Source organism: Molothrus aeneus, chromosome 3 (genome assembly GCF_037042795.1).
Source record: "Molothrus aeneus isolate 106 chromosome 3, BPBGC_Maene_1.0, whole genome shotgun sequence".
Lineage (NCBI taxonomy): Eukaryota > Metazoa > Chordata > Aves > Passeriformes > Icteridae > Molothrus > Molothrus aeneus.
In genome coordinates, this window is record NC_089648.1 from 42,000,142 (window position 1) to 42,027,829 (window position 27,688).

General features: G+C 39.9%; 1 protein-coding gene across 2 annotated transcripts; it reads left to right on the forward strand.

Annotated features, from left to right (window-relative positions):
* Positions 1-11,395: 11,395 nt before the first annotated feature.
* Positions 11,396-27,478, forward strand: NTPCR (nucleoside-triphosphatase, cancer-related). 2 transcript variants are annotated; one of them, XM_066546769.1, is made up of 5 exons: positions 11,396-11,508; positions 13,973-14,135; positions 15,209-15,311; positions 18,979-19,188; positions 23,551-27,478. In XM_066546769.1, exons 1-5 carry the CDS (start codon positions 11,475-11,477, stop codon positions 23,617-23,619), a joined length of 579 nt encoding a protein of 192 aa, XP_066402866.1. In that variant the 5' UTR covers positions 11,396-11,474; the 3' UTR covers positions 23,620-27,478. The 2 variants fall into 2 exon arrangements, with proteins under 2 accessions (XP_066402866.1, XP_066402865.1); XM_066546768.1 differs by lacking the exon at positions 11,396-11,508 and adding an exon at positions 11,888-11,993.
* Positions 27,479-27,688: the final 210 nt, after the last annotated feature.

Sequence of the window (27,688 nt, forward strand, 5' to 3'; positions counted from 1 at the left end):
CAAATAAAAGTTAAATTAATTTGGGGATTTATTTAGACTGGTAAAGAATATTTTTTAAACTGCCAACAGACATCTGTTCTGATACTGACAACCATTCATTAGCCTTGGTGTTTGCCAGCATAGTGCAGCAGATGTTATTTTCTTGTTATATATTTTCATAAAATGCGGTCATTGTTTAAGCTACATTCTAACAAGGACTCAGAATTAAATTGTACTAGGTAAATTAAATTTGAATGTTATTCTCCAATGTGAATTAATTACAATGACACATTGAAGTGAGAAGAAATAATTAATGTTCTGCAAATAGTTGCAAAATGGTTGCACTGTTAACCTTTGGCTGATGGTTATGCACAAGTGGAAATAAGAATATACTGAAAACGCTTGTTATTGTGTCTCTGAGCATTCCCTTATAACATAGATGGGAAGATAAATAATGTATATTTGACAGAAGCACACACATCTCTACACATATAAACACAGTCAGGTATTAAATTTTGGGTTTTTATCCAAGCCAACATATTTAGTGGGAAAGAACAAAATAATTCAAATAAACAGGAAATCTCTGGCTTTTCTCTGTGTCTTTAAACTGACATGCAGTCCAGATTCAGACAGCTTCCAATTTCTCTTCTGATACAACAAACAAATGGTGAGATGTAATTAAGAAATTTACACTTGTGTTATTTCATTGTAACAGCACAGAATGGTAAACCGATGTAAGAGCTCTCTAGATTTGACTGGTTCATCTGATAACAATCAGAAATGCTAGATGCTCATTTAGACTGAATTTTAAATCCCTAAATGTTCATCTATCACCAGCTTATAGACTGCAGGGAGAAGAAGAGTATTTATGTTATATTTTGTTTTTCTTATATTTCTTTTTTCCCCTTGAATTTTCTACTTGTGAAAGGTCCAAAATTACTGTAACTGGAGACTGGACAGGATAAAAAGCTTACTATTGATCATGATAACTTGAGACATCAGTGACTAGTATTCTTAGAGAACATTTAGTATCACTGCTCACTAGGTATGATGCTTAAATGTCGTTCCATCCCTTGAGGAATTATATGCCAAATTTAAGATATAAATTACTTTAAATAGTGATATATTCTTTGTATGCTGCTTTGATTGATACAGGTATTGTAACAACTAATAGCACCTCCTGTAAAAGGTGCCGGGACCAGTTTGTGCTGAAGAATGGTTAGTTGTGGGAGCCAGGATTCTCAGTTTATTCACTTTAAATAAAACTCCAGAACATTAGGATTAAAGAGCAGGAAAAGCACTGAATAACTAGCACTACCAGCAGAGAAAGAGTGTCAGAAGTATATTTAAGACTCTCCAAGCAGCATTCAGGTTTTTATAGCAGTCGTGATAATGATCTTACATTTACAGAGAATCTTTCATCCAGAAAGATTCATTTATGGGCTTTGTGCCTACCATGGGAATAAGTGTCCTCTCTTCTGCCAACTTACACTGGGAAAAGCTGTTTACATTTCTGGAGGAAAATGTTGTGCTATGAGAATTGCTACATCCCAAACAAAATGGATTAGGACAGGCAATGCCAAGTGCTACCACAGTTAAGTATAAAGCATAGTGGGGAACTTGAAGAAACAGAACATAAATAATCAAAACCATGTTCTAGTCAGGATGCTGAGACTAACAGAGTATCTTCCAACATGTATCATAGTATCAGTCATCCAATTTGTTTTTAAATCCCCATTTGACCTTTTGGCTCTCCCTTAGTTTCTCTTAATGTATACTCATACAGGCTGTTCTCTAAAACATTAGCAACCATTAAGCTGAACTTGACAGTGCTATTTCCAGGTAAGTTACATTAAAAAGTTGGTAACTGCTAGATTTTTAATGCCACCCAATGTAAAAAAAGAAGGATTTAAAATCAAATAAGATGAACAAAAAGCATTTATAGAATAACGTTTGTATTTTAAATGCACTTGGATAATTCTCACTAGGTTCAGCTACCCTCTTTAATTCAGTTTGTGTCTTGTCCCATCATCTTTACTTATATAAGCTGTTTTTTCCCATAAAGATGGAAGAGAACAGGACTGTCTATAGAAATAACAGGAGCAAAGTCAGGACTTCTGCTGAGTCCTGAAAATGAGGAAGAAAAAAAAGAAAGGTAATATGAAAATTATGCACCACGACACCAACCAACCAACCTATAAAGGTCATGCCCTTCAGTTCAGGTTGGAAACTCAGGAAAAGAGCACAGAAAGAATGGTTCTTGCTATTCATTCAGCACAACACTAGTCTGATGTTTTTATTTGTTGGTAAAGAGACTTATGACTGAGGGGAAAAAAAAGTATCTTAATGAGCCTTAACTGTTTCCCTCACTTCCATGTTTTCTTCCTCTCATGGTCTCCCTAATTAAGAAAGGTACTTTGTCACATAATCTCCCATTAACTCAAGTCAGAGCAGCCAGCTCTCCTTTCAACACCAGAATGCTGAGGCAATCTTTAGATGCTACTTTCCAAAATTTAATTTCCAACAATTAGATTTAATTCAAGGTTAACACTGATTTTCCCCCACAATGGAATAAGAAAAATAATAAATGGGGAGAAGTTTCCTAGCACAAAAGTAGGTATTTTCAAATTAAATAAAAGGAAGGAGGCTTCCACCACCCCTAGGAACAAGCCATGACATCACTGGTTCATGAACATGTAACAGTGGCAAGGCTGAATACAAACCTAAGTGCTTGCAGAATGATGGCCAACCTCTGATACAAGGTCATGAGGCAGAGATCCACCCTTTATTACATTTTAAATGTTAAATGCATTGCCCTGCTAAATCTACCCACTTGATGTTGATCCACTTGCTTCACTCATGGAAGATTTTTACTTGAAAAACACCTAAGCTACAAATGGACTCTAAATATCATGCAGGCAGACAAAGTACACATTATGAACAAGTAAATAACAAGCTTTTCTTCTGGGAAGAAAACAATCAGTTCCTGGCAAGGAGGAAAAAAAAATCACTGTTTCCAGCAACCAAGACTTCAGAACAACAATCTAAACTGATGAATCAGAATTTGTAATGGCACAAACAGAATTATACACAGCCCTCTACAAGGGTTTATAGGAGAAATTAAACTTAACTTCATTACCAGTAACATGACAAATGCAGCTACACTGAAAAACACATGATAAAAAAATGGTAACTAAAAAAAAATGCTAAGCATGAAGATGGTTTTATCATTTAAAAAATGAATTTCATCCATCAGATTGCTCAAATGACATTTTTTCCTGTAATATTGAGCTAAATTGGCTATTCAGCAATGTCAATACCATTAACTGCTCATGCTGAATTAGGGTTTTGTTTTTTACATCAAGCAATACATGATTGGCAGCCATGCCAGAGATTGTATAGATTTTAGCACAGGAGAGACTATTTACTCTCTGTGACTTTCCTCTTTGTGGCAGGGCAAAAACATAAGTGACACCAGGAGGAATTTATTCAGCAGGCAAATTTCTTTCCCTTGTTCTTAGTAGAAAGAGAAGAAATAGAAAAATAACTACCAGAGACCTAATTTTCTTGGGAAAATGTTATAATAAGTGCAGAGGTACAGGATGTCCCTTTAACATCACGGATGAGGAAGGGGATGCAACAAAAGAAATGTACAAGCATTTTTTTTGGTAGTGACACAAATGTAAGTACACATAGTACCAGATTAGTGGAACAGTGTCCAGTTTCTACAACAAAGACATAACAAGATTCACTGGCTGAAATCCAAAGCTAGAAAAATCTGATGAGAAAGAGAAATGCAAATTTTAAATGAAGGTAATGAGCTACTGTGCTATTTTATTGCAATGTGTTGGCAGATTCCTCAGCATCCCCCTGGACCCTCAAATAACCACAATGCATTAGACTTCACACAGAATAAATGGGCACTATCTCCTGGCATCTGATATAACACAGATACGAGTACATATCCATAATGGTCTCTGCTGACCCTGAATGATCAAAAGCTTTAATCCAAACTGAATATACAAAAGAACAAGAGAACTATTTATGGCAGGCTTTTTTAATATAGATTTCTGACAGCTTCATTTATGCTGATTAGTATTTTACTGGATAATAAAATCTAACTTGAAGTAATTTCAAGGTATCACTAGTGTGAATAAGGCTGGAAAAATTAGAACCTTCCTGGTTTAGGGAAATTAGATTTTGTAGCTATGCTGTCTCTCCATTCCTTCAGACTTAATAACTTTTGAAAGTAATAACTAATTTAAAAAACAAATGGGATACTAAGTGTCTAAGAAATTACATTCTTGAAGCTGATACTACCAGGCATATAACTTACTTTTCCTCATTGTCTGCAAGAATTAATCTATTGACATATCCATGTCTGGAGACTCACTGCAAGAATGTGGTGTCTGATCCTGGCAAGAAACCAGTCATGTTTCACAGATCTCCTAGATTTTATTAGAGCATATAGAAATAGATAATCTGAATGAAAGAGGTAATTTGGGTTTCCACCAGGCCTTTGAAAGGCCACTCATCTAAGGCCTTTTAAGAGCCAAACTTCCATGGAATAATCTTACTATGGATAAATAACTACATAAAATACAAGAAAGAAACTGTAGGGGCAAACGGACATTTTTCATAATGATGAATTTCATCAGCAGATGTCCATCTGCATCCACACTAAAGGCTATTTTATTCAACTTCATCACAAATTACATAAAGAAGAGTAGACAGCAAAGTGACAAAGATTGCAACTGATGCTAAATTATTCAGAATAGAAGAAAAGCTGAATAGCAAATTTCAGATTCATAGAATTGTTAAGGTTGGAACAGACCTTTAAGATCAAGTCCAATCACCAACCAAGCACTTAGAACTTTAATGTTCACCATTAAAACACATCCTCAAATGCCATAACCACGGTTTTTGAACGTGATGACACCACCACTTCCCTGGGTAGTCTGTTCCAATGCTTGACAACTCTTTCTGTGAAGAAATTTTTCCTAATATGCAACCTAAACTTCCCTTAGTGCAACTTGAGGCCATTTCCTCCTATTCCATCACTTGTTGCCTGGGAGAAAAGACCAACCCCCACCCGGCCATCCAGCCAATCTCGTACCCAGCAAAGAGTACACTCATCCACACACACAGTGGGAAGCCAGTTTCTCCATGAGAATGCTGTGGAAGACAGTATCAAAGGCTTTACTAAAGTCTAGGTAGACAACATCCACAGCCTTTCCCTCATCCAATAAGTGGATCACCTGGTCACATGAGTAGATCAGGCTAGTGAAGTAGGGCCTGCCTTTCATAACCCATGCTAGCTGGGCCTGATCCTCTGGCTGTCCTGTTCATATTGCATGAAACAGATCTAAATGAATCCATATTGTGTGTATATATATATGTGTGTATAAATATATATATATATTGCTGGGTTTGGGTAGGACAGGGTTAATTTTTGCAGTAGCCAGGAGGGATGTGGCTGAGGGGGCATGGCCAGGACCCAAATGTTATTCTGTACCACTTCACCTCAGGAAAGGAACTCTCTTGCTCTTCTGGGGAGAGGGGGTTGCTTCCTGTTGAAAAATTGTGGAAGGAAAGCTCTCCCATATTGTTCATGGTCCCATTGGGATCTGCAGTGAACATTTCTGCATGTGAATCATTCTCTCTTTCTATATACTTTTGTTACAGTTGCTGTTACTGTTAGTTTTCTTATCTCACTGCTGTTTTCAGTAAAGTGTTCTTATCTCAAGCCATGACCTTTCCCTTTTGTGCCTCCAATTCTCACCTCCATCCTGCTACAGCAAGAAGATGGGGGGATGACATGGGGGAGTGAGAGAGAGCAGCAGTGTGGTTTGGAGAGCCTCAGTGGGAGCACTGAACTGGGGAGTACCATTCCTAAGCCATGACAATACACATCTAGGTATGCACATAGTCTATTAAAGGGCTTTCACAGCCAGGGAGGGAACAGGGTGAATCCATTGCTATTGTTTAGGCTGTGTTTTCTGTTGAGCTGATCTGCACAGCCAATCACCCACACATGTAACAGGTACACTGGGAACATGTGCTCAGTCTCACTACTGGCTGAATGAAGGAGCATGGAGCTAGAGCAGACTTCCCTCTCACAAGCTACCAGACTCAGCAACTACTAACAGCGTACATGATCACTCCATATTTGCCCTCTTCCATGTAGGTGCCAAAGACATGGAGGCCTTCCTGAAACATCCTTACACTTGTCTGTCAATGTACTGCATGGCTCACCACTGCATCCTTTAGTTATAAAAGGAACATCTCTAAGGAGAGGAAACCTGAAAATTATATTCTTCTAAATACATTTATACATTGTCAAAGTGGCTTAGCTTTCCCTTGTATTCTCTCAGCCTCAATGGGAGATTATTTGCTTCACCTTCTTGTGATATTTGAATTCACTTCATCCTGTGGTTTCTCTGAACTATCCTGAAGGAACTACTGCCTAATGCACTTTTTAGTAAAGCAGTTTGTACTCTGCCAACTGTCACCCAAAACAGTTTAGAAATTCACTTATGTTCCTGCCTATTTAAATCAACAACCACAAGAATGACGTTTGCTTGACAAAATGGTTACACCTTAAAAACAGCAATGAAAAATTTAGCAATACAATTAAATTTATTCTCTTTTGCAATGTTCTTCCTCAACTCAACTACAGAGTAGTCCATTGACATCTAACAGAATTCACCTGAAATTTTCAGGTCCATATCCCTGTCAAAATAACAGATTATCACAGTAAATCTGGTTTTATCATCCCTACAAAAAGTCATGCAGTTTCAGGGAGGCTCTTTATCTTTTTCAAGAAGAAGGAGGTAGCAGTCTAGAACAGCAAACCAGCAAGGTATTTAATTAAGAATGGAAACAACAAAACTGGCTTCCTATGGAGCTGTGCTATGGATTGAGCCCTGTTGTCATTATATTGCAAAAGTTCTATTGTCATTACATTGCAAGGGCTCCATATTACTAGAGTTTCATACCTCCTTAACATTTCTTGTAGGCAGCTCCTCTAAGCACCAACTCTTCCTTCTTCTTGCAGTAGCCAACTGACTCCAGTTCCCCTCAGCTAACCAATCCACTCTTTTATAGCGCTCTTCTTCTATTGGCTACAGCTGTGGCCTGTTAAAATCAGGCCTGCTCCTAATCTTTAATAATTAACCCAGCTGCAACTCTTTAGGGGATAAGATTACTTTCTATAGTACCTTTATTTACTTATATTCTATCCCCCTACAGAGCTCTATGAGACTTCTCTCCTGCCAAATAAGGATTCTGTTTATGCTGCATAACTCATTAAAAGGGTCTTCTTCTTACATTCAGGCATGTACATTTAAAAAAATGTACAATAGCTTCTTGGATTTTTTTTACTTTTTCCCTTCTGTCTGCAATTACCTAGAAGTTTCAACATGCTGTACTGGGAGAGACAGAGGACTACATTCTTTGAATGCTGGTTGCTCTCTGTTGCTTACAATAGTAAATTCAATTTCACAAATACTCACCAACTACCATATATTTATTTATAGCATTTGATATATGTATTTCTATTATTTATTTCTATTTTCAGGAAATACTTTCATGACTTTTTTCTGTTTGGGGGACACAACCACTGATGGAACAAACATTAAGGATTTCTACTGCATGACCCACACAAAAAAGCTCTGTAGGTAAATCTCTGATAGAAGGAGGACCATAGTTTTCATCTAGAGGAAGCTCTGCATGTAGCTAATGGCTTATCTCTCTGGGAAGTTTAACATTAAAGATGGTCGGGCTGTAGATGCTCAATGCTTTCTCTCAGACACCTGCTGATGCCATGATTGCTCCACAGGCCAAAAGGAAGTCAACTCTGAAATACAATCACTAATATGATTAGATGGCCAGTGGTATACAGCCAGACCCACTATCTGTGAGCAGGAGAACTCTCTGCAGGGGAGAACAAGGACAAAATATGGAACTCTCTAATACGAAGTGTTATTTTTTTAAAAAGCATACCTCCCTATCCTGATGCAAGCAAAATGCTGTACAAACTTGAGGTACTGTGAATCAAGAAGACAAGTTCTATTGGAGAGAAAGAAAAGAGTTCCAACTTGACCATTCTGTCTTCCATTGGGGGAAAAACTCCAAAACCGAACACCAGATAAACCAAGGGCTGAAACGGTAATGAGGTACTGTGCCTACCCCAAGGCAGAGTGCTGAAATGTAAACTTCTGCCTATTGAGGCAGGTCAGAGATGGTAGATTACACTCTCATTCCTTCCAGCTTCTACTCTAGGGAATACCATAAATATCATAAATGGCCTCTTTTCTTAGTCACTGGTCTGGAAATTTGCAGTTAATTAATTTTACCCCATTCAACATAAAGGTCTAGGACTCTATCCAATTTTTTTTTAGTCAACATCCAGCAATAAATGCAAGCTTCCCCAGGCTTAGCTAACAGTTCATAAAAATGATTGACAGCTCCTTCCAAGGTCTCCACAGATCACCCAGAATCACAGCCTGCCCCTGGAACTGCTGAGGGGGTCTTTTTGTAAATACTTCTTTCATGGCCTTGCCCAATCACACAATTCAATTCAGCATGAATTGAATTTTACTCACCCTCACCTAGCAAAAAAAGAGTATAGGTACTTGGTCAGGAAAATATTTTGAATTGGAAACTTTTTAGGAATAAATTACTACTAATTAAGTTACCCATACTGGAAGAGGAAAAACTGTGTTGTTCTCTCGTCATCCTGGAAGGAATAAAACCCATTTACCTATTTTCTTTTAGAGTTATTTACACTGATAGGGTATGTGCTCTTTCTACTTATTTTAGCTAAACATCTCCATCCAAGAATGCAAATATCCCAGGATCAGGAAAGCACACAGGCTGACTCCAAACACTACTGGTTCTAGCATACAGCTACAGAGAAGACAACTTTGCCTTGTAACTCGTACTTCTCGAATAACCTGCATCTTCTATGCAGTCAATGATTATAGAATAAATATATCAAAGGGAACAAACATAGTAAATATTTGACAAAATGTGCATAAATATTCCAGTTAATATAGCAAACATAAGGTCCTCTTAACATCAAAACTCCACAAAAGCACAACTGGCATAACTACTTCTTGGCTTTTATGCTTTTAAATTACTTCAACCTAGACAGAGTTGAAGTTGAGAAACAGAAAGAGACAACATTTTATAGTAGAAATTACGATGGAAACCAAACTGAAATGCTAACTAATTTAAGCCCTGGTGCTGCAACTACTTTGCTTACACATCCGTTTGCAAGAGAAAGGTCTTAACCACCCAGTGAAATAACTCTGAGATTCCTGTTTTGGAAAATGGGATTAAAGAGTTCTTAGAATACCAGAAAACAAGGGTTCTGTCAAACAGTAGTGATAGCCTTAAAATTTTCCACATGTACTTCTGAAAAAGAAAGGGTTGATTTGTAAAACCTAGTAAAACTCAACATCGAACAAAACAACGTTGTCTGGGTCTCTTTATGTGGCCTGCCTGGGAGACCAGCCAACAGACTGATTTAGTTTAATATTATACAGAAAACCGACCTGTAAAATCAATCATGGTAAGCTCTGCGCAGGAAGTTCAGGGCAAGGGTGAAGTAGCCAGTTGTCAAGTGTTGTTCTTGTGTTAATAGTCCATTCAAATATGCAGTTCTTCTCGGTAGTTCTCTCTTTAGATTGAAAATGCCTGACAAACAAGAAGCTGTAAGTTAACATCATAATTTCACTGATCCTAAAAAGCCACCAGAACAAAGTACTGGAATGTAAACTATGAAAATGCAGTTTTCATTGAAGATGACAAGGGAAGCTCTCTTTGTTACTTTTCGACCCTCCGACCTCTCAAGAGTCATGCCGGCGTTGTCAGGTTTTTCTAATTAAGTATTTAAGCATGAAACATGTTCCACATACAGTCATTCCTTCTAAGAATATGAAAGAATACAAGGAAGAGTGGCCAAAAATATTTTGTGCAATTTATAGAAATACCCATCTACTATGAGGTGCACTCTACCTGCTGATGTGCACATTTCATCTGGCTGACAAGGATACTCATTATCTTTGAGAAAATGATGAATAATCTTTAACTCCTTGAGAAATTACTGCAAATGAAAGCCTGACAATGATGGGCTGAACCTGAAGTGATCCATTCTAGTGAGGTGAACAGAAAATGGAATGTATCCCTTCCATAGCCCAATATTTTTGGGTAACCACTTTGGTGCTTATGGCCAGGCAGGAATCTGTATTTCTTGGTTGTCCAGGCATCACCTCACCCAGACAGAAGCCTGTGCACCAGAGTCCTCCACACAAAAATCCTTTTCCCTGCTCCCTTTAGGCTTCCCATCAGGAAAGCCGAAATAAATATGGAGGCCACATACATATGGCATTTTGGGATGCAGATGTCTATCAGCATCTTTGTTAAACCTGCTAGACCTTCTTAATTTGCTTAGGTTTTTAACAATCCCCTGGTTGTATACCAACCCCCCCAGTTACATTTGCTGTCTGCACTGAGGTATCAGTCAAAACCGTTCATCTTTTAATTTGCTGGTTTGCTACACCCTGGAGCACATTGCTTATTTGAAACAGGTAAAAAGCTCTAGGGAGAGTTTATTATTATAATATATCTGTATTTGGGAGACCCTATCTGGAGGGGTCTCCACTGGTACAGTTCTGGTGTCCCCACCATAAGAAGAACATAGAAGTAGTGGAGCAAGTTCAGAAGAGGCCACAAAGTTGGTAAAATGACTGGAGCACCTTCCCTACCAAGTCAGGCTGAAAAAGTTGTGTCTGTTCAGCTTGGAAAGGGTTGTGTGGAGACCTACAGCAACCTTTCAGTGTCTCAAGGGGCAAACAAGTGATGCCAGAGATGGACTCTGGCAGGAACGTAGTGATAGGACAAGGAGTAACAGGGAAAAACTGAAAGTGGGAAAATTTAGGTTAGATATTAAAAAGAATTTTTTCACTGGTGGTGAGGCACTGGAACAGGTTGCCCAGGGTGGCTGTGGATGCCCCAACCCTGGCACTGTTGAAGGCCGGGCTGGATGAGGCCTTGAGCAACCTGGTCTAGTGGGACATCTCCCTGCCCATGGTGGGGAGAATTGGGATTGATCTTTCAAGTCTATTCCAACACCTTAACATTCTATTACTGTACTAAAATACTCAGATATAGGTTAAGCTTATTGGATAAAAAAGACGCTGGCCCTCAGCTAGGAAACTAATTGCCTTTTTCCTCCTCTTCCCTAACCTTAAGTTGCGACCATCCTGTGGAAAACACCACAGCAGCAGCCCCTGCCTGGCCCCGCCTCCGAGCCGGCCTCAGGCCAGGCAGGGCTCGTCGTGCTCGAGGCCTCGGGAGGCACCGCCCGCCCGGGGCGGAGCGGAGCGGGACCGAGGAGAGCGAAGCGGGGCCGGGCCGGGCCGAGCTAGGCTCGGGGCGGAGCGGAGCGGAGCGCCGGGCGGGGGTGAGGGCGGAGTGGGGACTGAGTTATGTCCAAGCACGTGTTTCTCACGGGACCCCCAGGTAATGGGGGCGGGAGGAGCCTGGGGAGCTGGGCAGGGGCGGTGGTGCGGCCGAGGGGATGGCCTGGGATGCGGCCTAGTCTGGCCTGGCCTTGACTGGCCCGGCCCGGCCCGCCTCGGCCCGCCTCGGCCCGCCTCGGCCGGCCCTCCGCGGCGCCGGCGGGGCTGTGAGGTGCTTAGAGCCGGGGGAAAGCAGCTGCTGCTGGGCCCCGGGCTCCGAGGATGCCCCGGGAGCGCCTCCAGCTGCAGCTGGGCCCGGCACCGCCCGAGGTTCCGCGACTGCGGGCCCGGAGGCCCCCTCCCCGGTATCGAAGTCAGAGCTATTGCACTAATTAGTTTGTTCCTAATAAAGTGCCACTTTACCTCTCCGTACAGTTCTCCAAGGCATGCACTTTTCCAGGCGCTGCTGCTGCTTTGTCCCTGTTTTCTGCCTTGGAGTTCAGTGTTGGGGAAGAAAACACCACCTGGACAAATATTTCTGCTTCGGTATAAACTGCAGCGATTAATAATTTCGGAGAACTCATCTTTCGTGTAACTTAATTGTAGTGATTTAGCACTTCCAGCCTCAGTGAAGTGCAGGTGTAGGTAATAACTACTGTCCCGGATGGGCAGGCCTTGATTGAAGCAGTGAAGTAGTTTGTCATGATAAGGGAATCAGATTATTGTGGAGGCTGAGTGGGGCATTGTATGAGGGTCAAACTCTACGGTTGATAAAGAAATGAACCAGTTATTATTATTGCAGAGTTTTCCTTTGTGCTGTGGGAGTAAAGCAGTGGGCCTAATTCTCCTTTTTGTGAACATCTTGCAGATGCCTGTCTTGACTGGAATTAATTTTAAATGCTGCTGTTGGGCTGAGATAGGAATACATTCCACCCATTTCACATTGGCTTTTCAACCACTTGAATAAAGGTAGCCTTTCAGGAGATGCAGAGGTTAGGGCTGCTTAGGTCTTCTCCCTTCATTTACTTGAAATTGGATGTACTCTTTTGATTAGCTAAATGTCTAAATTCAAGCTTCCTTAAATTTAGTTTGAATCACTCTAGCTTGTTTGGCAGTTTACTGAATGAATGTAAAAAAAAGTAGAAATAGCAAATCCACTTAGCAAAATTAGTATAAATTCACTTACAAGAGACAAGACCTTAAAAAGATGTTAGGGTGCCACATTTGTAATTTGTTTTGTTGTTCAGCTGCCAGGAAGCCCTCTTGGTCAAATTTGAAAAGTTTGCTTAGGTATTTGAGTACATGCCTTTGAAACTACAGAATATTTTGTCATTGGTGTTGACTGTTAGGAAAGCAGTTCCTAGATCTGCTTAAAGTCTAAATTAGAAATTTGGTGTGTGCATGTTGAAATGATTTCTGTTGTCATCTTTAGGCATCTCATGTTTGGTCCGTATTCCTTATCTCCAGGAATTTGAAAGTTTATTCTGCAGGATTATTTTCTATCATCTGAATTTTTTAAAGCAGTGGTTAAAAATGAAGTGATAGCACTAAATTTTGTGAGAGGCAATAAAGATGAGTTTAAAAGGAGATCATTGAGGGATGTACTTGTATAATGGCAGAGGAGAAAAACTGAAAGGATGTCTGGAACATGGCCAGTGTTCACATTGTGAAAGGTGCATCAGACTGTGCAAGGAGATATCAGGTGGCAAGAGTTTTAAGGACCTGTCTTAGGGTAAGAAAATGAAATTATAGGATCAGAAGATAATTCATGTCAAAAGGGACTTGAGGAAGTTTAAAGGAGTATCAGCTATCAGGCCTGATCAGGTTGCCTCAGGTTTTATCCAGTCATGTCTTGAAAACATTTAAGTATGTGAAGATTGCACAGCTTCTCTGGGCAACCTCATTCATGGCTTCATTGGCCTCACTATAAACAAGCTTTTCTCTCTATCCAGTCAAAATGTCTCTTGATTCAGTTCCAGAAGGAAAAATTTTCTGTTTGACTTTGAAAGGACTTGGTATCTCAGGGACATTGAGTGCTTCTGATTTCTAGGACATCAGTGGAAGAAGTGTGTCCTTTGTGCCAGTTAGGAATCTGGTAATAGCAGTCAGATTTGACCTTTTGATCTAAAAAGGGGATGAACTTAGCTCTGATCTTAAAAGTAGTGAATATAAGTGGTAGAAAGAGGGATTCATCAGTCAGTCTTCCAGCAAGCTTGGATATCAGTTTTGTGCCACCTGCCTTGTGGTAAGTTTTGTGGCCTGCTCATGTATCATCTAAGCAAACAAATTCGTTGGTAGCCTGGGATATTTGTACCATTCTGTTGTGAAGCTTTACAGCGTCAGTACAGCGTGAATGTTAAAAGATACTTCTGTTCTTTCCTACCATGTAGAAAAAGTAATTTGCAACCTTCAAAAGTAATCAATGTTCCTGCTGAACTGAATCATTACTGTGGCATTTAAAAAAATGGGCTTTTAGTGCAGAAGAAGATTAATGCTGTGTGCTTTTTTCTGTTCTTTATTTTTAGGGGTTGGAAAGACTACTTTGATCCAGAAAGTCACTCAAGCTCTAAAATCCTCAGGCGTTCCCATTGATGGATTTTACACACAGGAAGTTAGAGAAGGTGGCAGGAGAACAGGATTTGATGTTGTCACTCTGTCTGGAAACCGAGGACCTTTATCTAGAGTCAGGTATTGAAGTTTTAATAACTGTAAGCTGCTTATTGTTTTATGTGTCTGCTCCAGTCCAAAGGACTGGAGCACGTTAAATGCTCCTCCAGAAGGTGATTTCCAGCACACATGGCTTTCAGGGTCAAGTTCTTCTTGGTTTTTGTGTCCTGGCTGATACCTATATTGTATATATAGGTAGTGTCTGTTGCACAGTGAAATACTGAAAATGTGCTGGGCAGGGGTGTGTTCTCCCTTACTGGCTATTTTACACCAGATAGAGGAAACACTGCTGAGGCCAAGTCCCTTTGGGATGCAGTTAAGTAGCTTATTGTGGGCAGGGAAAAAAGTTTTTTGTGTTTCCACTAGATGATTTATGGAGACAGAAGTGGAAAATGAAAAGGGAAATTGCATATAGCATTGTTTTAAAGAACATTTGACTGGTCCACAAAAGTCGCCTGAATTAAAAAAAAAAAAGGATTTCAGAGCCCCAGACAGGGACCTCTGAAGTGCAGAGTACCTCACACTCTCTCCTGATTCACTAGACTTAGATTTTCATTCTTAGTGCAAAACTTGCTCTATGTCCAGTGTGACCTTAGCATCTCATTCACACAGAGTTGATGTGAAAATAATTTGCACTCTGCTAATAATGGAGGTGCACCTAGCACAGTGTGGTACAGCACATGCAAAGTGAGTATTTTTCCAAGATTAAGGGTTTTGCAGCCCATACTGAGATGATGCTGCTATGATGCTGTCTGTAGTGTCACATAACAAAATTCAAAGATCTAAACTGCAGACATGAGTTTTGATTTCAGTGTAAATGTACCTGCTGACTTTTAAATGCCATTGTCCTTCTATACAGTGTTGAAATTTGAGCTTGCATGGTTGTGAAGGATGCATATGGTATATTTGTTTTCTGACAGCAAGCTATATGCTATATGACTTACTGCATGGCTTAGAATTTCTTTCCTTTCCTTCTTAGGAAGAATTAGGGGATTTGATTTATTTGGATAACTTCCTATAAATTCACTTGAAATGAGTTTTGTGAATTCTCACTAAACTCAGTAGTTTGAAGGAATTGTGTATCTCTTTTTCAGTCCCAGTTCTGATTCTTCTGCTTCAAGACGTGAATACCGGGTTGGACAATATGTTGTAGACCTTGTTTCATTTGAGCAGTTGGTTCTGCCTATGCTGAGAAATGTGAGTATTCTATGCAAGCTGCTGATTAATGTATGCTTTATGATAGTCAGTGTTACTGGAAGGTCCTTTTACACAGCTAATTTTTGATACTAATTAATGGCCTGTTTGTGTGTATTGCTAGTTCTGATGTAAGTCAGGGTCTGGAACCTGGAGGGGCAAATCTGGCTTGTTCCCTTGTCATTGTTGTGGTGTTGGAGAGATTGCAGTCCTGTGAGCAGGACCTCCTTGACCTGAAGAGGCAGCAGGGAGGAAATTTCTTCCTATGTCACTGTCTCATACTGGAAAGCAAACAAAGTGCTCAAGTGGCTTACCACAGAGAACTGGATTGAATCAGGGGGTCTAAGAAAAAGGCTTTTGCTGCTGCTCTTCTTTACAGACTTTTTGTCCCCCCCTTTTCCTGATTCCTGTCTTCCCAGAGTAGAAGAATTTGTTTCTTGAATCCAGTGAGTATTTTTGATTACCATTGTATAAATACCTGCAGACTGACAATACCAGCCTGATTATTTGGGATTTAGCCTGCTGCACAAGGAGTGCTCTGGCTGTGACAAGACTTTCCACACAATCTTTTTGCTATCCTTTTGCTAATATTGTGTCACTGCTTTTTTTCTTCTCCTTCCTCTCTCTCACTCCAACCTTTCCCCTATCCAAAATTAAACAAGAACAGATTTGATTTCAGCAATAACATACCACAAACACTGTGCAGCAGCTGCTGAACTGTACTACTAAAAAAATCCTGTTGTGATTTTTCTCCACTGCCAAAGCTCAAGGGGACAAGGAAGAAGGGATTTTTTTGGTCAACTTGAAACAAAAAGCCCAAAGAGGTGCAAGGAGCAAAAATGAAATGGAGGATCTGATTCTTGTTTTTGTCAAAGAACATTGAAGTCTGAAAGTAGGAAAGCAAGGATGTTGGGGTAAGGGAGAAGGGAAGTAATAAAAAATGGGACAACTTTTATATGTTAAATTTCACTGTAACCATATTTATGATGTTAGTAAGTAGAAATATATTTATAGTAGAGGATATGTATTGTATTTGAATATGTGTATAGAGGCTTTGCCCCAGAGGTCCTGGTTGCCCTCGATGGGCTGCAGCTGCGATGTCCTTAATTGGGCTGCAGCTGTAACCGATGAGGATGACCGGGATAAAAGGGGGTGGGATAGCCAGTCAGGGAGAGCCTTGGAGGAGCCCTGACTTGAGAGAACAGCATGCAGAAGAAGGAGTCCATGCTGTGAAGATCTGCAGCCATGAGAATACACCAGAGAGGTATGGACTTTAGAAATCTAATAACAATATGGGACTCTAGAGAAATAATAGAAGAACAACAAGTGGTGACCCCGACGTGATAGTTAACAGAACATAAGACAGCCGAGAGCTGTGGTGGCTGAGAGCTGCGACAACATAAGACAGCTGAGAGCTGTGGTGGCTGAGAGCTGCGACAACATAAGACAGCTGAGAGCTGTGGCGGCCAAGAGCTGCGACGGAACATAGCCTTTGGGTCAGGGAGCTGTGAAAGAGTATGGCCCTTGAGCAAGGAGCTATGTGGGTTATACATGGCCTGTGAGTCATGGGAGAATGTGGGTGTTGTACATGGCCTGTGAGTCATGAGAAAATGTATTGTATTTAAACATCTGTATAACTGTAAACTTAAGTAAAAACAAAGGGGGAAATATAGTAGAGGATATGTATTGTATTTGAATATGTGTATAGAGGCTTTGCCCCAGAGGTCCTGGTTGCCCTCGATGGGCTGCAGCTGCGATGTCCTTAATTGGGCTGCAGCTGTAACCGATGAAGATGACCGGGATAAAAGGGGGTGGGATAGCCAGTCAGGGAGAGCCTTGGAGGAGCCCTGACTTGAGAGAACAGCATGCAGAAGAAGGAGTCCATGCTGTGAAGATCTGCAGCCATGAGAATACACCAGAGAGGTATGGACTTTAGAAATCTAATAACAATATGGGACTCTAGAGAAATAATAGAAGAACAACATATATTTTATTTTAAAATACTTCATTAGGCCAGTGCTATACTTGGAATCCTTTTACCACTGAAATCCAGGAGAGATCTTCCTAGAAAAGTGTTAGCAGTGTTGAATTTTTTCCATTACTTACATAGCTTTCTGCAAGTACAAGAAAGTGAAGAGAAGAACTGGGGCCAGCAGAGTCACACAGTGCATGTGCTGTTTATCAGTTTTGTGGGAATGTGGTCACACATGAAGATGGCCCAAAATGGAAGAGGAGAGTGAGGAAGATGAGAGAACTGAAGCAAGGAGAGAAAAATGAAGAATGATGGTAGCAGCATCATAGGTATGTTCTGGTGTGATGAGAGAGTAGCACAGAAGGGACGCATGCCTGTTTACGTTTGAGGACAAATTCAGCTCTTAAGGCTTTTTTCACTCCACTGAGAAGGGGCTAGATCCTGCAGTGGAAGATCTCTCTGGTTCTGCAAACTTTATCAGGCAGGACAGATAGTTTTTTCAGTTTTTTTTTTTTCAAAGCAAAATACTCTCTTCCTCAATATGTGACCTAGTGACTAGTATTGGCTTTTTGGCTCACTGATCTATGAAAGGATTTTTAGATAAAACAGCTACTCAGTAGGGACTTAGCTTGAAAGGATTTTAGGATGCATGTTATACAGTTCTTTCACTTTCCCAGAAGCAAATACTTTGCCTTCACAAGGGGATATTTTTCGATCTTTTTACTTTTTTTTTTTTTTTTAGTTTCTGTACTATATGGCTTGTATTGGTACGTATTCATGGATCTATAATGGTTTTGAATTAAGTTGATTTTCTCCTCACTTCTACAAATAATGGAGTAGAGTTCTCAGTCACTTTTACCAAAATAGGGTAGGCAGTGCAGTTGAAGAGTTCCTCTGCTTTGTGAGCTGCCTTTTCCTCAGTAGCAATCACCCTTGTTTTCTCCTGGACTTCACTGTTGATCCAACCACCTGCAGCATGGCACTGCTTGGCACAGCATTCTTTCATGGAAAAAACAAAGAAGCCTCAAATGTGGTTAACTGTGTCTCTTCTTCTATCCAGTGGCTAGGACTACAGAATAAGGTGCATTTCAATATGTGTCTGCTCTAATGGGAGAGAGGTTTGGAAATGACTTATTTATTATCCAGACAGCTTTGAAGACAGCCAGTAGCTCTGAGTGAAATGCTCCATCATCCCAACTACAAGAGAAGAAACTTCCAAATCTAGATTTAATGGAAGTCTTCTTTTTAGATACCTGTTTTGTGTGACTACTGATCACATAATTAAATGTAATCACTACATGCATAATTTAATGTGAAGAGTAAAGTTTTCAAAAATTGCTGACCCTCAGAATGATTGAGAGCTGCTGTAGGCAAAGTGCAGTTCTTAATTGTCAAGTAGCTCATATGGGACCATTGTGAGATTCTGCTTTAAAGAAAATCTGATGTTAAAGATATTTCCTATTGTAGTTCATATTTATACTGTATGGTTGTTTCCATCCTTCCGAAAATCTGTCCTAAAAAGAAATTACAGATTTATAAGTCTGTCATTTACCAGCAGTAGCTTTAACTTCCCACTTTTCCCTGTATTACAGTTGAATTTGTTTCTTTTGGAGGTATTTCTTTTGTCAGCATGGAGATTACGTCTGTTGCTTGTTCTAAGTTTTGCTGTTTACAGTCTCTTGGTGCACTTTTCCACAGGTAAACCATGGTGGTGACACAGAGAAAAGAATTTGTGTCATAGATGAGATTGGTAAAATGGAACTCTTCAGCCAGGCTTTTATTCAAGCTGTTCGTCAAACGCTGGCTGGCTCAGGGACTGTGGTGCTTGGAACTATTCCAATACCTAAGGGAAAGCCACTGGATCTTGTTGAAGAAATAAGAAGTAGGAAAGATGTTAAAGTGTTCAATGTGAGTAATATTTAATATCCTTAAAGAGCCTTCTGTTCTAGGTTACTAGTTTATATTTGGCTCTGTTTAAAAACTGTTACTGCCAATTGATAGCTGTGGGTAGCTTGCATGAAATAAGTTTTTTAGTTTCCATTTTATTCTTAATGGGCAGGTGTTCACCTTATTAAAAAAAAAACCCCATTTGGCACTAACTGTGGCCATCTCACACAGCTGGCTTTGCTTGTGCGGGGCTGCAGAAATAATGCTATAGTTGTTTTAAAAGGTTTCTCTGCTGTAGTATTATTACTGTATAGGTATTCATTATTCCTAAGAGTTAAATCTTCTAAAGTACAGTCAGATTTTTAAGCTTTTTTGTTTTTTTCCAGACTAGCTTGCAGAAATATTACCAGTAGTCATATTCAAGGAAAAAAGCAGCAGTGGAGTTTGCAGGGATGATTTATAGAAGAAAGAGAGTTGTAAATGGAGTGTATTTTCTCTGGAGTCAGTGAACCAATTTTGGAATTCATTATGTTACTTTTACAGGCATAATTTTCAGAATATTAGGGCCTCAGAGTACATTTCTGATCAATTACAGGGCAGTTCTCAAAAACTTACAACAGCAAAACTTAGCCTGTTCCTAGGAGTGCATGTGTGAGGTTTCCTTAACATCAGTAAATGTCCTTGATGCTTCACAAAAACAAAGGCATCTCTCACTCCTTTGATTTATGTTGCTTCCTATTCAAAGCTGCCTTAAAAACCTGCAGTGCTCAAAGTTCCTCGGCTTTACTTTAATTGAGGGTCCCATCATCATCTTCAGTTTCTGTTTTTATATTAAATTCTGGTTTAATTAAATGCTAAAGCAACAATAGGAGACAAGATGAGAGATTATTCCTTTCCTTGCATAAGCATTCAACCCCCTTCATTCCTTTCAGAGATAAACCCCCAGGTTTTTCCACTACCGAGCTGATGTGTGTTTGTAGTCTGGCTGTTGAACAGAAATGCATGTAAATGTGAATTTTGTATGAGTGGCTTTACAGGGGTAGGACTGGGGAAGAGGGGATGGAGAAGCCTTGCTGAAAGGACCAATCATTCAGTGCTTGGGTTGCAGTCATGGCAGGATATGGTGCATGCATTTGGTCCTCTTGTGAGAGGAAACAGGGCTGGAAGACAGCATTTGGCTTTTCAAGGAAGCTTTTGAGGCTTCTACTGTCTTGTTTTATCAGGTGATATTCAGAGGGCAGGGGCTACTCAGCCCTTGGTTTTCAGCTGTATCAGTCTGCTGATAAATCTTTCTCTTAAGTACTGAGAGAGTACTCTGGCCAGCAAATTTAGATGGAGCTGTAAATTTCAATGGAGCAGTGTTTTCTCTAGCTAAAAGATCTTTACTAAAACCATGACCCATCCTGTTCATGCTGCTGAGATTAGGACATGCATGTTTCTTTAATGAGATAGACATCTCTGGTGAATCCATTAACCAAAAGCATGGATGTGAAATGTGTGACAGACTGCAGTCATTCCCAGGTGTCACAGACCTGCTGAGCTGAAGTCTTGTGCAGGAGAGCATCTGTCTCTCTTGCTCCAGTGACACACTACATGCTCTTTTCCCAGCTGGTTCCAATGTGTGCATGAGCAGGAGCAAAACCCACCCATGGGGAGTCAGAGGTGTCAGTAGCTGAAGTGGATACTGGGTCACCAGCTGTTTTCTTCAAGGGCTGTGGCATGGGGAAACCTGGAGTGCCCAAATCGCTCACAGTCAGTAATTTCTTACTAACTTGGGTGGTGCCTGCAAGTGTACAGAAGTAGGTGGCTAACTTCCAAAAACATTCTGCCTGCTTTGTCACTTAATATGGAGTTAAGCTGCATTCATATAGCTCATCTCAGTTTTTTCATCCTGCTCCTAGTGTCACCAGGACAGTTCTGAGGAGGGAACAGCTGTTAAGTGTTTTACAGTTCCTTCTGTCTTGAAAGCATATTTTGTTGGTGTAAGTGGGCCCAGATGCCCTAAAAGCAATTCAGCATTTGGTCCCAAATGTTTAATTTATTATGTTTAGGGCACTTAACGATAGGAACTCTGATATTTAACACATTTATTTCTATTGTTACCCAGTTCCATTTTGCTGAGAATTAAACTTTCCAGTGAAACTACACAGGCTGTTTTTGCACTGCCTGTGTCTGTGTAGTTCTGCAGACAGGGTGGCATGAATAGGATCAGGTTATCGTTAGCAGCTGGCAGATACTAATTTTCTCCCATTTTCCCATCTATTAATTTTGCTTGCTTGAAACCCATTAGTGAAGTATGGTTGCATATGCCTATTAAGAAAGAAAATAGTTAAATGGATAGGGAGAAGAAAAGGTTCCATTTGAACAGATTGTACATGAGTGGTTTCCTTGATGGTATTTTTAACAGTTAGAGGAAGAAAGCTTTTGTCCTCTATAGTTGCCTGCTTGGAGTCTAGGTGGCAATTTCCTCCAAATTACATAAATGCTTAATATAAGCAGCATCTACAGTTATTTTCAACTACTTTCTAAAAACATACCCATCTGTTTGTACATTCAGTACAGATACTGGGAGGTTTGTTCTCTCTGGGAAAGCTGCCTGCACAGAATGTCTCCAGATCTTAAGAGGAGACTTATATCTATCAAACAGCCTTTGTAAAACAGTTGTGAAAATTTCCTAGCACTTGGCACTTTCTCTCTGCTGCTCTCACTGGACTTCTGGCATATAGGTATGGAAAAAGGATAGATAAAATGTAGTATTGTTTCTGTTGGCTGTGAGGGAGTGGGAAGAGCTATTAAATTGTACAGAAGGTCCTTTGAAAGTCAGGATATCAGTACATTTGCTGTGAGATTTAGTTTGGCTCATCAGTGCTGTGTATTGTTTACCTCGGGGTCCCAATAGCCTTACTGAAGAGCATTCTTTGTTGTCTTGCTCTCTTTGTTTTTGTGGGGTTTTCTGTTTATCTTATAAAGCTTGGGCTGATTCTCAGTAAAAACAGTGACATTTTCAGACAGATCTTGCTTTTCATTACTCTTCTCCCCTGCCCTTTTTTTTTCAGTGTCACTTTTTCATCAGTCCCATGTTGATCTGCTATCTTGAATTCAGTGGTAGGTGAGACCACTGTCTGTAGGTTTTACAGTGTTGCTTTACAGCACTTGGCTAGGATGTGGGTGACTGTAAATAGTGTGGTAGCTCCTCAGGCCAAATTCCTCAGATAGAACTGTCACCTATTTAACAACAACAGTAATAATAGTAATACTTTGTCTTGTTCATTATTGACTGTAGTACTGGAAGGGATACAAACTCTTGTGCTCACATCCTGAATGCAGATACAGGGAGTGCAGTGGAGCCTTGCTGGTAGAGAGTTTTATGCTGTGCATGATGTTGTGTCTCTTTCCTCATCAAACAGCTTTTCTACAATTTTGCATGAGTGGCCTTACTTATTTTTTCTGCTCATGTGTCTTTGTCTGATTTCTTCCTGCCCTGCAGGGATCTGAACAATGTTCAGATCTGCAGGGATCTGAACAATGGGGAAAAAGACTTTTTAAACTGAAGCTTTTGCTGATGCTTCACAGTTGCTTGTTACCCCTTTGCAACTGCAGTCACTTCCCCAGGTTTTGAGTGAGTAATGCATGGCACTGTGGGTCACAGGGCTCTGGATCAGGACCCAGTCTGTCAGGAAGGGATAATTTACACACACACAGCCCCCAGCTCTGTGTCCCTGGGAGCTGAGCTGACTAGCAAGCACCAGCAATTGCTTGGCAGTTTACACTCATCTGTATTCACATATGCTGGATTTAAAGCCCAGCATTCCCATGGACTGGTCAGCCAAAGGCATATCTCAGTGTGCTACAGAACACCCCAGCTAGCTGAAATAGTTTTATTTCTTTTCCCAGGTGTTTCTTTCCTGTAGCAATAAGGTTTTTCAGAGTGCAGACTTATACTGCTAAGACTGTTTTAATTTTTTTCTTTGCAGATGTTTTTGACTAGGTCTGTCATCTTAATAAATACAACTCTTTGAAGTAATGAAGGCATAAGAACTCCACTTTATATTAGAAAGTTAAATTTGGTAGTTGAAAAGGATTTCTAGTACTGACAAAAGTACATGCTGGTTCTTTGAGTGATTCTTGTTAGTTACCCAAGTCCTGAATAATACTGCAAAATACCACGGACAACTAAATCAAAAGATCACTAAATATTCAATTGCAGCTTTTGTGGGTTTAGCATACTGTGTTCTCAGTAGCAGAAGGCAGGTGTTTGACACTCAACATTCCTGCACTGAAAAAGAAATGCATTGGAATTTCTGCTTTGATTTGTTTTTGAAGTAAACATTTGTATAGAAGCTATTCATGAAATGACATCAGTTTTAATTTTTCTTTCTCTAGGTTAGTAAGGAAAACAGAAACAGCATTTTGCAAGACATCTTGGCAGCTGTGGAATCCTGCAGAAAATGAAGACCTTTTTTGTCCTGTAAACACTAAAGCTTTCATTTCAAAAAACATTACAACATTTTGTGGATGGTTTAGAGTCTGTCCTTCCTGGTTTTTTCCCCTTGAGGCTTTACTGGAGCCTTCAGGGTAAGCAGAGTAAAGCTGGTAATACTCTAAAATGGGATGTCAGGATTGTAATGTATTCAGTTCACTGAAATGGAAAAAAAATTAACAGATGTGTAGCTAACATCCAGTTCTAATCTGGGAGTTTGGAAGTTAGATGGTCAGCTCAGATCCAAGTTACATGTGAGAACAACTAACTGTAAAATCTGTTTGAGATGTTCGTCTTTCTGAGTGTGTTCAGATCAATTCAATATCTGCAACATAGCCCTGGTGCAACAGAACAGAATCCTGTTGAAATGTAGATGAGTCCTGCCTGGTTGTGTAGGAGTGTAGCTGTTGGTGACCCAGCTTAGGTGTATTCAGGTGTGTTTTAGCATGGCTGCTGACAAATCAGCAGGTAGAGGGAATAAGCAGATGTGCTCTCTCCTCCTACCCCTAGGCACCCCTGTCTGCAGTTGCAGTATAAAGAGGGTTATCCAGAGTTTCAAGGAAACGAGTGCCATTTAAAGAATTCCATTTCAGTAGGAAAAATAGCCAAATCTACCCTCTCTTACATGGTCCAGACACTAATCGATAAGAGGACTGCATTTTGAATTAATTTTCAATTTTCTGGTGGCAGTCCTGGCCATACCCCATTACAAATAATATATATAAAAATGTTCAAGTCCATGAAATTAATCAAATCTTGTGTTTTTCATGCTGGGTTTGTTAAGTCATGATTGCATTTGTCTGTATTAATTTTACAATCTGTTATGTTTATTGATACTTATGTTTGTTTGGGGTTTTTTGCCTTATTCAATTCTGTACATGGTTAGTGGTGAAATAAGAAGTGTTTGAGAATATTAGACATTGTGTTTCCCTGTGAGGAGTGCAAATGTGTTCAGCAAAACTGCTGCCAGTTATAATCAGTTTTGCATGTTTGAAAATAGAATTCCCTCCCAGGTTCACACTGTTCATTGTAAAATTTATGGTCATCTCTGGCTGAAGAAAGTTGTTAAAAATTCAGTTGTTTCTTAACTTTTTTTCTGTTCAGTTCAGTGATTGTTAAAATGAGCAAACTATTTAAAGGTATCTTCAAGAATGATTTTATTGATTTATTTCTGTAAAACTGACACCCAGAGTTGTATAGGGCTGGATGAGGACAGGTATTTTTACACACACCCTGCAAACACCTCCTAGGAGCATAGAGGGAATGTCCTTTATCCTTCCTGTATGCAGAACAAGGGTCTGGTACAAGCATTGCACCTCCACAGGTGGTAGGAAGTGCATGCCATGTTAAAGGATGCCATGGGCTCATTCCCTCACTGCCTTGTTAGGACTACCCATCTGCCCAAATCCATTTAGATGGTAGTACTGTCTTCATCATGTTTGGGGAAAAAGAAGACTCCTCCTAGGGTCTCCTCTTGGTAATGTACAGCTCGTGGCTGCTGTTTGCAAAATAAGGTTGTGCTCCAAAGGCACACTAATCCCTTAATTACTGCAGGCATTCTACTCAGACAAAACACCTTTTTAGATATCGAGGACTTGGGGCCAAAGTAAACTTTGTCAGGGCTGTGTGCCATAGGTTTTTGAACAGAAACCTCTCTGCAGCTAAGTGTTGGATGCCCTCCTGTTTCAATGTTAAGTCTCTTAAGCTTTAAGATATGCTGCAAAAGAATAGTTCTTTCAATGATTAAAGAGTTATCCAAAATCTAGCACAGTTTTAGTGGGACTGCTGTTGAGTCTTAAATGAGGAGTGACCTTTAAAGCTAAATAAAAAACTGAGAGATTTAACATTTCTCTGGTAGAGGCTGAAGAGGGGAGTTCTATTAGGAGTCAGTCTTCTGAATTCTGGTTCAGTCAGTATTGCTGAGAGATCACTTAAAGTGGTGTTTATTCCCCATAAAAGTAGATATATTGCCCTGCATGTAGTGCCATGATGCCTGTTGTAGTCCCATCATTTAGTACAGACGGAAGAAAAACAACCCCAAACAATTACAACAAGAAGTTTGGAAAACTTTTGATCAGTGCCTATAGTACTTTTAATCCATTGTCTCATGGTTTTGTAGTGAGGCTAGATAGTCACTAGAAAATGCAGGTGGATTTTTCCTTCTCTGGAACTCTGAGTAAAATATCAGCCCTTTTAAACTAATGCATATTTTTGCTACTGACATCAGTGTATCTTGTTTTCTGCTACCTATCTCAAGATTGGTGTCATTAATTTGTTGTTCTTTTTTAAGCCTGTTTTCTCTCTGAGCTAGAGTGCTTTTCAAGAGACATAAAGAGAGATTCTGTGATCTGTGTTCAGCAGGAGAATGTAGATGACCTTAACAGTCATGTCTGGCCTTTAAATCTCAGATGGTCCTGACGATACAATTTGCCTGTTTCAAATAAACATAGAGTGAGTGAAAAAGTTGTATGTAAGTTTTCATGACAACCTGTGTTTACTTTAAAGGTAAAATTTTATTGTCTGGTCTTGGCACTAGTAAAATACTTTAAAGGCCTTGATAGCACTGTAACAGCAAATGGAGCATTCACAATTCCCCTGATGGGCTGATTTTATTAATAGCACACATTTGGTGAAAAGCACCTCTGATGTACCAGCTAGATTCCAGATGACAACATTAGTGCACCTTCAGGTTTTAATTGGTGCAAAAAAGGGGTGAATGTGAGGTACCAATTACTGTCTCAAAGCCTGAGAATCAAGGACGTTTTTGGCACAAGTCTTGTAATTCCAGCATAAAATTGCACACAGCATGGAATAAACAGGGTCTGCATTATTTATCATGCATTAGGCAATTTTCGACTTGTAAAACTGAGTGAGAGAGGTGAATCTTTGATACTGGACCTACTGCAAAGTTAATTATAAGTAATATATCTGTGTTGCAGATTTAAGGATGTACAAGCACTAATGAAACATGGTAATTAAGTACCAGCTCCTAATCCAGGGAGTAATCTAAATATGGCAATAATTGGGTATTTTAAAGAAGTGTATTGTAAAGAAGATGATTATCACATGCTGGAGAATCTCACTGGTATTTCTAATCTTCTATAATGAGCTGCACAAAATTCAGCTAATCTTTAACTTAAATTTTCCAGTAAGAGAAGAACCATCACTTGGTGGGCTGGAGGCAAATGCAGGTGACATTTCTTGCCTTATTCTAATAAGCAGTTTTTATAAAAAGCTGTGAATGACATCATAGAGTGTCCTAAGAACTTAATAGTGTCAGAATGTCATTCATAGATATTATCTAGTCATCATGTCAAGGGAAAAAGATTCACACTGGTAAGTCTTTTTCACTGAGATTTGTTTTCAGTGAAGTGAGTACCAAGACTTGGGAATGGGGTGAGACTTAGCAGCAAGAACTTCAGTTCCTCATAGGGAAGTTGCATGACACTGCAAAATGGAGGGAACAGCCAGCCCAAGGCTGGGGCTTGCCAGTGTTCCTGGTGGATGTGAGCAGTTCAGCACCCTGTGCTTGGCTTTAGTAAAAAGTTACTGAAAGTCTTTTTCCAGATCTTCAGACTATCTTTCACCATTACGAGTGTAGCAACTGGCTCTTGCTATATGGTGTAAACAAGAGTCTGTTTGGGAAATTTTAGGAAAACAAAATGTGAGGAAGGTGAGTATCCCGTGCTTAGTGCGAAGGCTGAAGTACTGTGCTTATGTTTGTTTTACCATATACTCATTATCCTCCCTCCTGTAACCTGTTGTATTGTTCCTGTTCCTCTCTGGTTGCTGAGGCAGTGTGAATAAAATCACTCTTCGTGTTTCCTTTCAGCAGTGATGTTATCTGAGGTTAAGCTGGGGGGAGGCAGAAAAAGCCTCCATCTCTTCATCCCTTCTGACTTGTCTGTGAAAGAACTGCATGTACAAATGGTCTTGTGGATTGAGCACTAGATTTCCTCGAAGGATGCATTCAGCTTGCTAACAAGATGGGAACATCACTATTTTCATGTTGTAGAAACAAAAACACTCTGGACTGGCTGA

Excerpts from the sequence above, each read along its gene's own strand:
- NTPCR (XM_066546768.1), top strand. The coding sequence starts at position 11,894 with ATGCACTTTTCCAGGCGCTGCTGCTGCTTTGTCCCTGTTTTCTGCCTT. Across the intron at positions 14,136-15,208 it reads GGACCTTTATCTAGAGTCAG|TCCCAGTTCTGATTCTTCTG; the intron begins GTATTGAAGTTT and ends TCTCTTTTTCAG. Across the intron at positions 19,189-23,550 it reads AAGATGTTAAAGTGTTCAAT|GTTAGTAAGGAAAACAGAAA; the intron begins GTGAGTAATATT and ends TTCTTTCTCTAG.